The sequence below is a fragment of the Myotis daubentonii genome, chromosome 1, assembly GCF_963259705.1.
Source record: "Myotis daubentonii chromosome 1, mMyoDau2.1, whole genome shotgun sequence".
Taxonomy (NCBI): Eukaryota; Metazoa; Chordata; class Mammalia; order Chiroptera; family Vespertilionidae; genus Myotis; species Myotis daubentonii.
In genome coordinates this window covers 20090576-20104517 of record NC_081840.1, presented here as the reverse complement: position 1 = coordinate 20104517, position 13942 = coordinate 20090576, and the positions used below count along the sequence as shown (strand labels likewise).

Sequence of the window (13942 nt, the reverse complement as noted above, 5' to 3'; positions counted from 1 at the left end):
GTAAGTGAAAGGAGCTGCCAGAACTGCCCCCTCCCAGCTGGAGCCCCTCCCCAGCTGGACCTCCCCACTCCCAGCCTCAGAGGCTTCTCAGTGGGGCACATTCTGCACCCCTGTGGGGAGAAGTCTCTCCTTAGCCCTCTGAACTGCACAGCCATCCCAGTCGTGAAACCACTGACTCACTTCCAAACTGGTTGGTAAATAGCTGCTCCCTGGTGCCTCCTACCCCTGCACCCTTGCTGCCCTGTCCCCTCTCTAGAGACCCCTGGATCTCCTCACCATCTGAAAACTCAAAAGTTAAGAAACCCCTAGCCCAGCAGGGTCCTGCATCCTAAGTGGCCAGTGTCCCCTGCTGAACCACTGGGTACTGTAAATATTTTCACTAGCCTGGCCCACTGCAACCATGCCCAACCTCCTTGGCCTTCCAGAGTCTTCCTAAATTCAGCAACCCCATGTCTTGCTCCTGTGCCTCCCCACTGTCTTGGTTTGGGTTACCCCTACCCCATCTCCCATGCAGACCCCGAAACAAGGATTTGAGTAGCATTGGTTTATTTGGGAGGTGATTCCCAGGAAAGACCACTGGACCCTGGGGGGAGGGGAGGAGGGCAGTGGGACTAGGAGGAAAGACCTCTGATAAAGGGGCTGGAAGGGGCAATTCACCACTGTGGGAGCCAGCCCCTAGTCCCATGAGAAACGCTGAGAATTGGCCTCTAATCCCATGGGAAACGCTGAGAATCGGAGTAGTGTGTGTGCCCTAGAGTTGCTGAAGCTAGTGGGGAGAGTCGGGTGCACTTTCCCACCTACTCCCTCTCCATCGCTGGCTGAGGGCTGTGTTTGGGGCTTTAACTCTTCTTCACTCCTTGCTCTGCACGTGGGCTGGGCAAGCTGCCAAGGTCAGGAAAGAGGCCCCGTGTTTGAAGTGCTTGGGCGTCTTTGGGGTGTGAGGGGAGCGCCCAGGGGCTGTGGGCAGGCACCGCAAGGGGAGGGGCGTGCGAGTGGTGCGGCTCTGGTGGGGAAGGGAACCAGCTCAGAGGAACATCCCTGGCTCCTGCCCTCAGCCTTTCAAAGGTTCAATGGAGTGGAATCCGCTCCTTCGAGGCCATCCATCCTGATGAGCTGATTGACTTGACCTCACCCCAGAACCCCAATCCACAAACCCCTGAAAGAGCACCCCAAAGGCTTCTGCCTTCCAGGCCTGGCAAGTAGCAGGCCTGCTCTAGATGCTGCAGGGCCCCCCAAAGCCCCAGACATCCAGGTCCGGAGTAAGCAGTCTTCCTTCTCCATGTACCCTCCCCACCTAGGTCACAAGGACGCTGATGATCACCTATGTCCCCAGAAGCATCCAAGACCCTGATATCATCATAAAGCATTTTCAGTAAGTGGGTTGGATGGACTAAGCATGGATGGCCTCCTCCCAGTAACCCTGCCTGGATTCTTCTGTGGGTAGTGAGTCAGCACAGGAGGGTGAGGTGAGAGACACCCCAGGTGGCAGCTCACCCTGGACTGGGCTAAAGATCAGCCTTTCAGAATGGGGGAGTCCTAGAGCCACAGCAGGCCTTCTAAAGTCAGGGGTTCCCTGCACAGCATGGGTATCGTGGGGGAGCTAGTTTCCCTTTCCCTCGTCACTCCAGCTACGAGCCCAGGGTGTTCCTGGGCCACAGTCCCCTAGGATCAGTCATCTTGGGGCATCTGTTGTCACCCAAGTGTCCAGCCCCAGGAGCTCTCTCTCGCTCTCTCCATGAGCAGCCATTCTGGCTCTGCCCCTGGGCCCTGTTCTGGGTCATCTGGGAAGGATGTGGCAAATCTCAGATTACAGGGATCAACCCCAAAGTTTGGCTTTAAGAGCAAGAGCTGGATTCTCCATCCAAGACCCAGGAACCATAGGCAGCTGAGCCCCCAGCTCTGTGGGCTGTAGCTCTGGGCCCAGGGTGGGGTGGCACATCCTCAGCTCCACAGCTGGCTCAGCATCCATGTTTGTGGCTGCAGCGAGGCCTATCCAGGGTGCGTAGTGACCAGAGTCCACTTCTGCTATAACGTCAGGACCCTCATTGACTTGGACGATCAAAGGTGAGGCTGCAGGGGGGCCGTCTGCCTCTGGGATGGGGGTAAAATGGGAGGGTGTGGCTCCGCTGACTCCTGACTGCAAGACCCTCCCGCTCCCCATTGCCTGCCGGCTGACAGGCGCCATGCGATGCGGGGCCGGCTCTACTACACGGCCAAGGCCAAGAGGCATGGGAGAGTGATGATCAGGATCCACCCCTGTTCCCGCTTGTGCTTTTGCAAATGTTGGACCTGCTTCAAAGAGGTAAGTGGCACAGGTATCCGGGGACACAACAGAGGAAGGGCTGGGGCCCTGGGTCTCCAGGCTCTGTCCAGGGCTCAGGAAGTGGCCCAGCCTGCACCCTCAGACCCCAGGCCCTGCCTTCCTCCCCACCCCTCCTGCCTCCGTGGAGAATGTAGAGGAGGGACCAGGGAGGCTTGCTTTGTCCCACTTCTAGTCTTGGATGGGAGGACCAGAGAGAAAACACTGGGCTGCAGTAGCCTGCCAGGCCTCGGGCTTTCGAAGAGATAGGACAGGAACACTTGAAGGCAGTGGGCTTCGTCTTATCACCCACCCATTGTGGCTGGAAGGCGGCCTCAAGACTCGAACACTTGCCTCAGGGCAGCACTGAGCTCTAGTCAGAGAAAGAATCAACCCCCTTTCCTGAAAACGCTGCAAACATACTCTTTCACTCCTCTGGAGTCCACCTTAAATCCAAAAGCACCCCTAACCCCCAGCTGTGCCTCACTTTCCCCAGACCTAGAAGCAGGGAGCCAGTTTTAGAGTTGAAGCCTCTTCCTGTTCTAGAGTTGGGTGCTTTGAGCCCACCTGGGTCCTGAGCCAGGCTTCCCTGGGAGCTGGGAATGAACAGAGGCCTCGGGCCCACGGCCCTGTGTCCAGGCGAGGCCTTCCCGGAGCTCTGCCCCCAGCTCTGAGGGCCCCTCTCTCCCAGGTAGACGCAGAGCAATATTACAGTGAGCTGGAGGAGCAGCTGACGGATGAATTCAACGCCGAGCTCAGCCGCGTTCCGCTGAAGCGTCTGGACCTGATCTTTGTCACCTTCCAGGACACCAGGATGGCGACGCGGTGAGTGTCCCGTCCCAGGAGTGGGCCTCTGCTTCTCTGAAGCTACTTCCTTCCCTGAATTTCAGCCAAGGGGAGGATGAGAGAGCCTCTCTCCAGTGTGCAATATCCTGCCCTCCCCAGCCCCTGCATATCCTCACAGGCGGCGCCATCTCCTGCCCAGAGCAGGGCCACACCCTTTCCCCCAGGGGCCAGCTCAGCTTGTCTCTGGTTACACCAGGTCCTGAGCGCCTCACTCCCCTATGTCCTTGCCGCAGTCACAGGGGTGGTCAGAGTAGCCTTTGAACTCTTGGTTCCTCTTCTGGGACAAGAACGATACCCATTTTCTCCCTCATCACTCATCATCCGCTCCTCACCACAAGTGACGGTCAGGGTAGAGAAGACCAGCTTGCATTTCTCCTCTCCTGCTGCAGGCCTCCCCGTTCCTGGCCTTCAGCCTCCTCTCTCCCGGACCCCAGCCTCTGGCAGCCCCACCTTAATAAGGAGTGGATTATGTCCACTCTAGAATGTTCTGGACGGATCCTTAGATCCTTAGGACTGGATCAAATAGGCGAGAGCCCCAGAATCAGCCTCTTGAGGGTCGTGGGGGCCCACCTCTCCCTGAGGAGCCTAATCATGGACAACACTGTCCTCGCCCACCCAGCCCTACAAAGGAGCAGTGGGATAGCCTAGCAATTAGTCACGAATAATTGTGTGCAACTCTGCAAATCTCAGATTTCTTGTCTGTCAAATTTGCTTACTTAGATCTTCCCTGTCCAGCTCCCAGAGGCTTAAGAAAGGATATATGTTCTAATTAGTGTGTGTGTCCTATGAAACACTGCGTCTACATAAGACTGTGCTTCTTATGTTCTGAGACGTGGTTAATTACGGCGGAAGTGTGGAGGAGAAGGCCGAGATGGGGTCCTGTATGTGTGTGTCTTCAGGCACCTCAGTTTAGTAATCTGTGCCATTGGGATTATGTTAATCACCAACAAGCACAGTGCTGGACGCACAGGAAGAACTCCGTGATTGGCAGATATTGCTATTTGGATGAGGGTGAAATTAGTACCTCCCTGTCAAGCTCTGAGAAAGAACATGTCTTGGTGTTATCTCTGCTGTCAAGGGGCCAAGACATTAACTGAGAGCCATGTGGTCTCCCCCCTTCCTGGGCGGTCCCTCCCTCTAACACCCCTTTCCTCCAGCGACTAGACCTCAGGATCTGCCCACCTCTAAGGGCCTGGGAGACATATCCAAGGCTTCAAGAGGCCCCAGGAAGTGTATGAGCCCCCACCTGGGGAACCCTGGCATGAGACCCCCCAAGCCCGTCATCTTCACCCCTAGACTTCTGTCTCCTTCCCCCATCTCGGCAGCATCCTGAGGGACTACAGGTTCGTCCAGTGTGGGGTGCGCCCCCAGCAGTCCTCGGTGACCACCATCATCAAATCCCACCGCTGGAGGGTTGCCTTTGCCCCGCACCCCAAAGACATTATTTGGTAAGCCCCCTCTTCCGCCCCCTCCCCTTTGAGACTGAAGAAGGCAACGGGCAACAGGACGGAAGATGAATCGGGCCCACTTTGTTGCCCATTTACGGCCCCCTCTGGGCTGGGCCATATCCTCTCCTGAGGACCCCAGCCTCTGCCACCCCCAAGCCCACCCCACCACAGGTGAGGACGGCACCAACTCCTGGGGGAAAGGTTTTTCCTGCAGAGAGAACTCATCTATTTTTTTGGCTCACCTGTGTGATATATTGAGAGCTTTTACGAAGGGTGTGATTGAGGGAAAGGTCCAGAGCCAGCGGCATGCAGGTCTAGGTCCAAGGGGCTGAATGAGACCAGGGCAGCCTGGCCCACAGCTGGCATGCAGGAAATGACGTGTGGGCTCTGTCGAAGGGCTGGGACCTGGGGTCCTAAGTGCATCTCCTTCATCCATCCCTCCCAGGAAACACCTGTCTGTCCGCCGCTTCAAATGGTGGACCCGCTTCATCGTAATCAACACCCTCCTCTTCTTCCTCTTCTTCTTCCTCACCACTCCCGCCATCATCATCAACACCATCGACATGTATAACGTCACTCGCCCCCTCGAGAAGCTACAGGTACCTCCTCTGCTCAGGCCAGCCTGGGGCGCCAGGGAGGTGAAGGAAGAACTTAGAGGAGGATGGAATGGGGGGCCCACGGCGACATGGATCCAGAGCCCATGCACCAACACTTTGGTGGAGGTGGCATCAGGGTAAATGGTGGATGGAGTTTCCTTTGTTCTAAAGGGGACGAATACTCGTTGCTGCCCATCTTAGGGACTGGGACTGAGAAGCAAAGGGAGAGTGGGGGAGCTGCAGAGAGGTTCTGGGGTGAGTTTGGAGGAAAAGGATGGTCTAGTCCAGTGGTTCTCAGCCTTCCTAATGCCGCGACCCTTTAATACAGTTCCTCATGTTGTGGTGACCCCCAATTTCATTATTACAAATTGAACTAATTAAAGCATAGTGATTAATCACAAAAACAATATGTAGTTATATATGTGTTTTCCGATGGTCTTAGGCGACCCCTGTAAAAGGGTCATTCGACCCCCAAAGGGGTCGCGACCCACAGGTTGAGAACCGCTGGTCTAGTCAATCGTGGGCTCAGAGACCTTTTTTAGATCCACCACCCAGGCCTAGCGGTGCAGAGGGGCAGCCGAAGGCATGGCAGGTGCGGCAGCTCTGGTCCCCCACGTTCTAGAGCGGGGCCCGTGTGTGAGGGATAGGGTTGAGGGTGGGAAGAGTGCGGTAAGCTCCAGCACAGCCTTCTGGTAGAAGGAACACCCCAGATCTGTGTTGAGTCCCTCACTTCCAAGATGGGAGTGCTGGGCCCACAGGAGCCATTCCTGAGTCAGAAGATGCTCCATACTGACAGGGGGTCCAGGAACCAAACTGGCCCATTCCAAATTCTATAGCCTCAGGCTGTTGTCACGGGCCTAGAAGGCCTCTTTTCAGATTATCCTCACTCTCTCTCTCTCTCTCTCTCTCTCTCTCTCTCTCTCTCTCTCTCTCTCTTGCTTACTTGGGCCTTCCTTTGTCATCTTCACGATAGGCTCCAGGCAGGAGCTCCACAGCTTTCCCTGGGGATTCGTTATATATATTATTGATCTCAGAGAGGAATGGAGAGGGAGCGAGAGAGAACCATCAATGATGAGAATCACCGATCTGCTGCCTCCTGCACACCCCACACCAGGAATCGAGCCCGCAACCCGGGCATGTGCCTTGACCTGGAATTGAACTGTGACCTCCTGGTTCATCCACTGAGCCACGCAGGCTGGCCTCCCTGGGGATTCTTTATTCACATCCTCCCCCTTTTTGCCACTTCTCACACAGCATCACATTAAGCACAGTATCATCTCCCCGAGGTATGAGACATGAGTGACAGCAGCTGGTTCTGGTCCAGGCTGTCCCTCCAGCGACCTTAGCATAGAAGGTCTATGCCCTTTGGATGCCACTTGACCTTAGGATGGGAGCCTCTGTGTGCCACCAGCCAAGCCGGCCCCTGGCCAGGAAGGCAAGTGAGAAGGGCCAGGCCCACTGTGCACCTCAGGGAAACCAGGCCTGCGCTGGGACCAAGCTGGAGAAGAGGCCAGGTGTGCGGAAGAAGGCAGAGGAGGCCTGGAAGGAGAAGGGGCCTTCTTGCACTGATGTCTCTCTCCCTCTCCTGCCCCGCCCCTGCAGAGCCCGATCATAACCCAGTTCTTCCCCTCCCTGATGCTCTGGGCCTTTACAGTGATATTGCCTCTGATCGTCTTCTTCTCTGTCTTCCTGGAAGCCCACTGGACCAGGTGAGCTGGGGCCTCCTCTCCAAGACCTGTTCTTCCCAGCCCTTCCCCTGTCCTCCCCCCACTACCCACTAGCCTGGTGCTCTGTCCTCCCATCTGGCCTAAGGAATGGAATTGGATACCCAAAGCCATCCCAAAAGGGTAAGGGGAGGGCTGCATCGTCTCTGGGTCTCTGGCCTCAGGGATGCTGAGACAGGGCCACTGTATAAGAGATGTGGGGCCAAAACCAGGTGTCCTTGGGCGAGAGCTTCCAGCTGTGCACTGAGGGGGTGGAGCTGTGGGCAGAGAGGAGAGAGCAGGACTGGTTTGGAGAATGTCCAGAAGGCTGCTACGGCCAGCGCAGAGGAGCCCGTGAATTCAAACTGACTGTGGACCCATCTAGCCCATACAGGGCCCACATTTTAAGCAATCAGGAACCATTTCCCATGGGTGAGCCCTAGTAGTTCTATGGTGGCTAATTGGATGGAAAGTATTTATTATATCCTGGGCAGGTGGACCTGCTCTGGTCTGAGGGCTACATGGGTCTCAAAAGTTATTTCCTGCACCAACATTCCTACCATCTTACCAGCAGCAAGCCAGGAGGTTTGTCCTAACAAATCCTTCCTGGTGTCTCCTGTGGCCAAGAGCAGGGCTTGTGTTGATCATTGAAACGCCAAAGGTATTTTGAATATCATTGGTAATGTCCCTTTAACTATGTGGCACAGATGCCTCCCCTTCCTGTGCCCAGGGTCGATAGCACTAGTTGATCATGCGATGCTTTCCTGCTGCTGCCAGGCACAGCACGCCTCACAGTCCTCCATGGAGAAGGCATTGGTATGCGCTAGTAAATCCATTTTCTAGGCCAGGTAGCGGTCTCTCTCTCTGTCAATTCATTCTGTAGTTTTAAGCGTTTGGTTCCTATCACATCTCACTCACTGATGAATCTCTGTTCCCTTCCAGATCAAATCAGAACCTGGTCATCGTGCATAAGTGCTACATCTTTCTTGTGTTCATGGTGATCATTCTGCCCTCTATGGGACTGACCAGGTATCTCACCTTTAATTATTTCTCCTTTCTCAGTCAGGCTCAGCCTAGCGTTGGAACCTCCTCTTTCGGATACTGTAGGTCTACCTGTAGTTGCTGCAAATCCATTCCCCGATTGGCAGTCCAGGGGGCCTGTCATGAGCCTAGCATGTCCCAGATATCATGCTAACTCTAAGGTGTCAGCCACGAACGCTGCCCTCACAGAGCTTACCATCGAGCTGGAGTGACAAGTCATGCCTACCAGCTAACTGAAAGCCAAACTGGGAACCACGCAGTAGAAATTCAGTAGAGAGCACTATGGGAGAAATGGCTGTGGGAGAAATTTTGCTAAAGGAGGTGGCCTTGAGCTGAAAGGCCAAGGGCTAGGGGCAGGATGGCCCAACATCAGGAAGGAAGAGAGGCAGCTAGAACATTAGGGTTCAAGACTCTTTGGGACTTGGGAAAGGGAAGTCAGTCCAAGAAGAATTGAACCTAAGGCCTTAGTTCATAAATTCATTAACTAAAGGGCCTGCCTTGTTCTTGCTTCTAGTTTGGATGTCTTTTTCCGCTGGCTCTTTGACATCTACTACCTGGAGGAGGCCTCCATCAGGTTCCAGTGAGTACTCGAGTGCATGTTGCAGGTGCACTCCCAGCGTGCACTGGGGCTCTGTGGGTTCGCACGAGGATGTGGATGTGTGCACCCTTTACTTGTTCACACAGGAAGAGGCGAATGCACACAGGCACCTCATTAGGCAGCCTCTTAACCTTTCCTGTGCTGTGGGCTCCCGGGGCAATCTGGTAAAGCCATGGCCCCTTCTCTGATTTTTTTGAAATAATTGTAGATTCATAGGAAATTGTCCCCCCCCCCCAAAGTGCCCTGTGTTCCCTTCATCCAGGGTCTCGCAATGGTAATATCTTGCATGACTCTAGCACAATATCATACCCAGGAAATTGACATTGAAGCAACTCACAGAGCTTATTCAGGTTTGGCCAGTTTTACATATACTCCAAGTAGATGTCTTTAAATACACAACATACCTGGGTTACAAAGAATAGCAACTGCACTGAAGTCTAGTTATCAAGTAATTTAAAAATCAAACTTGTAACACGATCTTTGTAACACATTTAATGGCAGGACAATGCGTCTGAAATGTAGGCAAGCTAATGTTACGCTTTATTGTCTTAGAGGCATCAGTGTGAATGCTGATGTGACTCCGCTGGAAGAAGAATATTAAATGGGGTTGGGGGAGATCTCTGACAAGGCAACAGGCAGGTCGTGTTGGACCTCCAGCCAATTTCAATTTTATGTTTTATGTTTAAGATTGCCAATGTTGAAAAGCCCAATTTTCAAAGACGTAATGTTGCTAATGACACCCACGCTACCATAGCTTGCTCTGTAGAGCAAGCACCAGAATTCTCAAAGGTTTCTGTACTTTCTGCAAACCCTAATTGCAATAAGTTGTACGTGTTTTCCCAAGATGAATGAGTTCGTCTTTGGCTATTTTACATCTTGAACACGGTTTATATATGAGAAAGAAAAGCACTGGGAGTTCATGACAACTCTGATGCCATGGAAGGACAGCTTTAGAAGGAGTTCTGAAATATGTCCAGGGCTCACTGACTTCTCTCTTCAAGGAAGGTGACAGAACTGTGTAGATGAGGACACCAGTGTGAGACCAGGCAGCTTGGCCATTAGGTGGCTGAATGACTCCTAGTAGAAGTTGGCTAGTTATCTCAAATACACATCGGCAGAGAGGAAATTTTCAATCGGGCGGGGTCTAGTGACATGCCGGATAACGCGCATCATTTTGAAGTGGGGATCAGCACAGATGATACTGTAAGATGTCAGCAATGACTGCAGCGTCATATAAAACAAGGTGATTTCAGTGGCTGACAGACCCACAGCCATGGCTGACATGGCGGTGGTTCTTTGCTCACATTCTTAATGGGAGGAAATGCTGAATTGCAGTTAGAAGTTAGTGGAAATAAAGATGTAATTTTTCTCCATTTAATGTATTTTTATTGATTTCAGAGAGGAAGGGAGAGGGAGAGGGAGAGAGAGATAGAAACATCAATGACGAGAGAGAATCATTAATCGGTTGCCTCCAGCATGCCCCCTACTGGGGATCGAGCCAGCAACCTAGGTATGTGCCTTTGATCGGAATTGAACCTGTGACCCTTCAGTCCACAGGCCGACACTCTATCCACCAAGCCAAACCGGCTAGGGCTATTTTTTCCCCACGTAAAGCCACAGAAACTCCCACCTCCCCCTCAGATTCTACTTGTGGACTCTCCAGGGTGTGTGGGTCCAGGACAAACAGCCTGCTTCAGATAAAGCCAGCACATGTATCTCCCAACATATCCACATTTTATGGACACCATCCCCATCCCTGCTCCAAGGGGCCCTTGCTAACGTAAACAGGGCTGGGAACACATGTGTAAGAAACTTGTTCTCCCAGCTTGACAAGGCAACAGGCAGGTCATGTTGGACGTCCAGCCAATTTCGATTTTGTTTTTTTTATGTTTAGGGTTACAAACGTTGAGAGTCCCGGTTTTCAAATATGTAATCCCCACCCCTTTGGTTCCTTGCTTCGCTCCCTCTCCTCCTCCCTCTCACACCTCTGCCCTTCTCTCGCCCCTGGCTCTGCTGCTGTCTCCCACCCCCGCCATGCCCAGGTGTGTGTTCCTGCCGGACAACGGCGCCTTCTTCATCAACTACGTGATTACATCAGCTCTACTTGGCACGGGCATGGAGCTGTTGCGCCCGGGGTCCCTCTTCCTGTACACCACCCGCCTCTTCTTCTCCCAGTCGGAGCCAGCGAGAGTCCACATCAGGAAGGTGAGGGCCGGCTCTCCCCTAAGCACAGCCCTCAGAGTGGCCCTTGGGAGGGCGTCAGGAAGGGGGCCTCCTGGAAGCCCCGAGTGTGAGGGGCGTGGTGGGAGGGGTGCTTCTTGGGCTTGGGAGGCAGGCTCCCAGACTGATAAGGAGCCCCAGGAGCAGCCGGGCCACCTTCGGTGACTCCTGCTTCCTGCCCAGGACCAGGCCATGGAGTTCCAGTACGGGCGTGAGTACGCGTGGATGTTAAACGTCTTCAGTGTGGTGGTGGCGTACAGCATCACCTGCCCCATCATTGTCCCTTTCGGTGAGTCACACCCAGGGCTGCACGCCCTCAGTCTGGAAAGAGGAGGAGTCGAGCCCCACCACATCAGGCCACGCTTGGGAACAGGAGGAAACAGGATGGGATGGCCTGTCAGCTGGGCAGGGGTGTCAGGGCCAGGGCCGGGTCAGGAGGTGGAGGTGGCACGGCTATTGACATAGGACGTTTGTTAAGTGAATGCGTGAGTGAATGACTCTTCACCGAGTTGGCAGAATAGGTTCTGGGGCTCACGGGAAGATGCTGGTTCCAGGGGTTGGCACCACGGGGCTGCCACAGCCTGTCCTTGGCCCTTGCTGCTCTGACTTCTCAGTTGTGTGTGGGCCTTGGGATAGCATGAGCCCCGATGTGGGCGGGGGGGGGGGGACAGCCACTGAGTGTGGCTCTGTTTTCCGGCCCCAGGGCTGCTGTACCTGTGCATGAAGCACATCACGGACCGCTATAACATGTACTACTCCTACGTGCCCACCAAGCTCAACGAGCAGATCCACATGGCCGGCGTCAACCAGGCCATCTTCGCGCCGCTGCTGGGTCTGTTCTGGATGCTCTTCTTCTCCATCCTTCGATTAGGTCGGTACCAGGCCTGCCCAGCTACTCCGTCTGCCTGCCCCCCTCTCCTCCCCACGGCTCTGCTAGAACAGGAAAGGCGAGGGGAGCAGGCGCTGCTCATGGAGCACAGCCAAGCCCAGGGGCTTCTCGAGGCCTCGGGGCTTCTAGCAGAGCCTTTAAGATAAGGCGAGGACCTGGACCTCCGCCACCCAAACCCTTTGCATTTTGGTTCACCACCCTCAGGGAAGAAACGTCTTATTCCTTCCTTCTCGCTCAGGGCTGGCAGAAAATAAGATATTAGCTCTCGGGCTCAGTTCCCATGACATTCCCTCTGGGAGCCTATAGGATGGCTGGTCTGATGAGTTGCCCAAAACCCGGAGGAGGATTCCGAGTCTGCCCCCCGGCAGCCAGCTTTTGCCTCCCCTTGGCTCCACGCAGCTGCTGTCCCTGTTCCCACGGGCCAGAGACTGGAAATCCGCTCTGAGGCACAAGGGTCACGCTGACCTCCTCTCCGCCTTCCTCCTCGGGCCCCATACTGTTTTCTGCCTCCCCAGACACGGGCCTTCCCTCGGGGACACTTGCCCTTCACCGTCTCAGTGGCACGGAGAAGGGAGAATCCCCGCCTCCATGGCACCTGTAAACACGCAGCTCTCAGGCACCCCCGGTTTCATATCCCCCTCGCCTTCTCCTGCCACCTCGCAGATTTCGCTTTTATAATGCCCTTTTCTAAGTAGGAAGGACTGCATGTTTATGATCAAAATCAGAAAGGTCATCATTTGAATCCTCTGGAGCCTGAGGGCAGCTGCTCCCAGGCCTCATTCTGTGCACATGTGTTTGGTTTATTTTGGGGGGGGGGGGCGAGCAGGAAGGGCCAAGTGGGAGGGAGTTTATAGATTTATTGCTGCTTTTTGAAATTTTGAAATTCTCTTTATAACATTCAGTCCTGTATCCCAAGTTTCTTCACTGAACATTATGTTCTGAGCAACCTCCTGTGTTATTAAAATACTATTTGAGCTCATGCCTCTTACTGGCTGCATTAAACCAGCAGTTTTTAGTCAGTTCTCCGTTGTTGGAGATCCGTGTTGTTTACCGTTTTTTGCTATTATAAACACATAGGGATAAGCCCTATGCAGCAGTGACGTAAAGACTGATCTTTAATATGTACCTGGTTACTCACTGCTACCCTAAAAAAGTTACCAAACAGCACCAAGCGAAACATAGATGACTTTTACTTATTTTACTTTTGTTTTTTTATATATATAAATAGTTCCCTTTTTTAAATTGATTTTAAATAGAGAGAGGGAGGGAGAAGGGGAGAGAGAAAGAAACGTCAATGTGAGAAACATGGATCAGGTGCCTCCCGCAGGTGCTCCTACTGGGGCTCAAACCTGCAGCCTTTTGGTGCATGAGACGATGCCCCAACCAACTGAGCCACACCAGCCAGGGCAACAGAAGTGACTTTTGAGTTCTGGGTTGCTTTTCAGAGCCCTTCGCACAGATCACTGTGCGTGCGCACTTGGAAAGGGCTCACAGGAAAGGTGTGGGTCACAGACTGTAAGTGGGGGCAGAGGCACAAGCGAGTAACTCCAAGGTACTTCCCAGGGACTGTGAGAGAGGAGGTGACTGACGGGCGGAGAGGGGCATGTTTAATGGGCACAGCTCCGTTCCTCAAGCACCAACCCCTTCTCCTTGGCAGGTTCATTCCACAGCATCACCATCTTCTCCCTCACCTCCCTTATCGTTTCCGTGGTAATCGCCTTCCTGGGCACTCTTATAGGGAGGCTTCCGAGGGCAGAAGACTATGAGGTGAGTTGCCAGCCTGCCTTTCCTTCACTGGTTCTCCCCAGCCCCTGGGGGACAGAGCCCTAGGACACCCTCCTGACCTGGGCACCCACAGCACCACATAGATGAAAGGCTCTTGCCTTTCTCTCTGATTATGGGGTGCACAAACTCAGTGTGTGTGTGTGTGTGTGTCCCTGGCACTGCTCCCCTCACAGGGTGGGATACTTAGAAGACAGTTGTCCTCTCCCCTTCTCCCCTCTGACACCTCCTCCCAACAGCAGGCCTCTGGCCCATGCCTGCTACAGTGCGAGCTGCTCAGCACTGAGCCGGGAGCACCACCCCAGGGGCTGGCGAGCTAAAAGAGGATGGAGTAACGCAGAAGGGCAGGGGCAGTGAAGGACAGTGGCCTGGGCACGGCGTAGTCGTCACTTTTAGGAGTTCCGCCATCTTGGCCTTGAGGGTGTCTGGAGGGGCGCCTGGCTCTCTGGGCCCCGTGACTCCTTCCGCGCTCTGCCAGTGGGGCCCAGCCTAGTCAGTAGAGCAGGGAGCCAACCCCTGC

The 13942-nt window shown here is 54.1% G+C and overlaps 1 protein-coding gene across 3 annotated transcripts in view; it reads left to right on the top strand.

Annotated features, from left to right (window-relative positions):
• Positions 1-13942, top strand: part of TMEM63C (transmembrane protein 63C) — a 66013-nt gene that overhangs the window by 45987 nt on the left and 6084 nt on the right. For all 3 annotated transcript variants that reach the window (XM_059689420.1, XM_059689411.1, XM_059689428.1), the window contains 13 exons: positions 1299-1372; positions 1984-2064; positions 2179-2302; positions 2991-3124; positions 4471-4593; positions 5039-5192; positions 6792-6898; positions 7835-7921; positions 8448-8513; positions 10574-10736; positions 10935-11040; positions 11455-11622; positions 13298-13407. In XM_059689420.1, the coding sequence (XP_059545403.1) occupies positions 1299-1372; positions 1984-2064; positions 2179-2302; positions 2991-3124; positions 4471-4593; positions 5039-5192; positions 6792-6898; positions 7835-7921; positions 8448-8513; positions 10574-10736; positions 10935-11040; positions 11455-11622; positions 13298-13407 (1497 nt within the window). The remainder of the gene's footprint in view (positions 1-1298; positions 1373-1983; positions 2065-2178; positions 2303-2990; positions 3125-4470; positions 4594-5038; positions 5193-6791; positions 6899-7834; positions 7922-8447; positions 8514-10573; positions 10737-10934; positions 11041-11454; positions 11623-13297; positions 13408-13942) is intronic.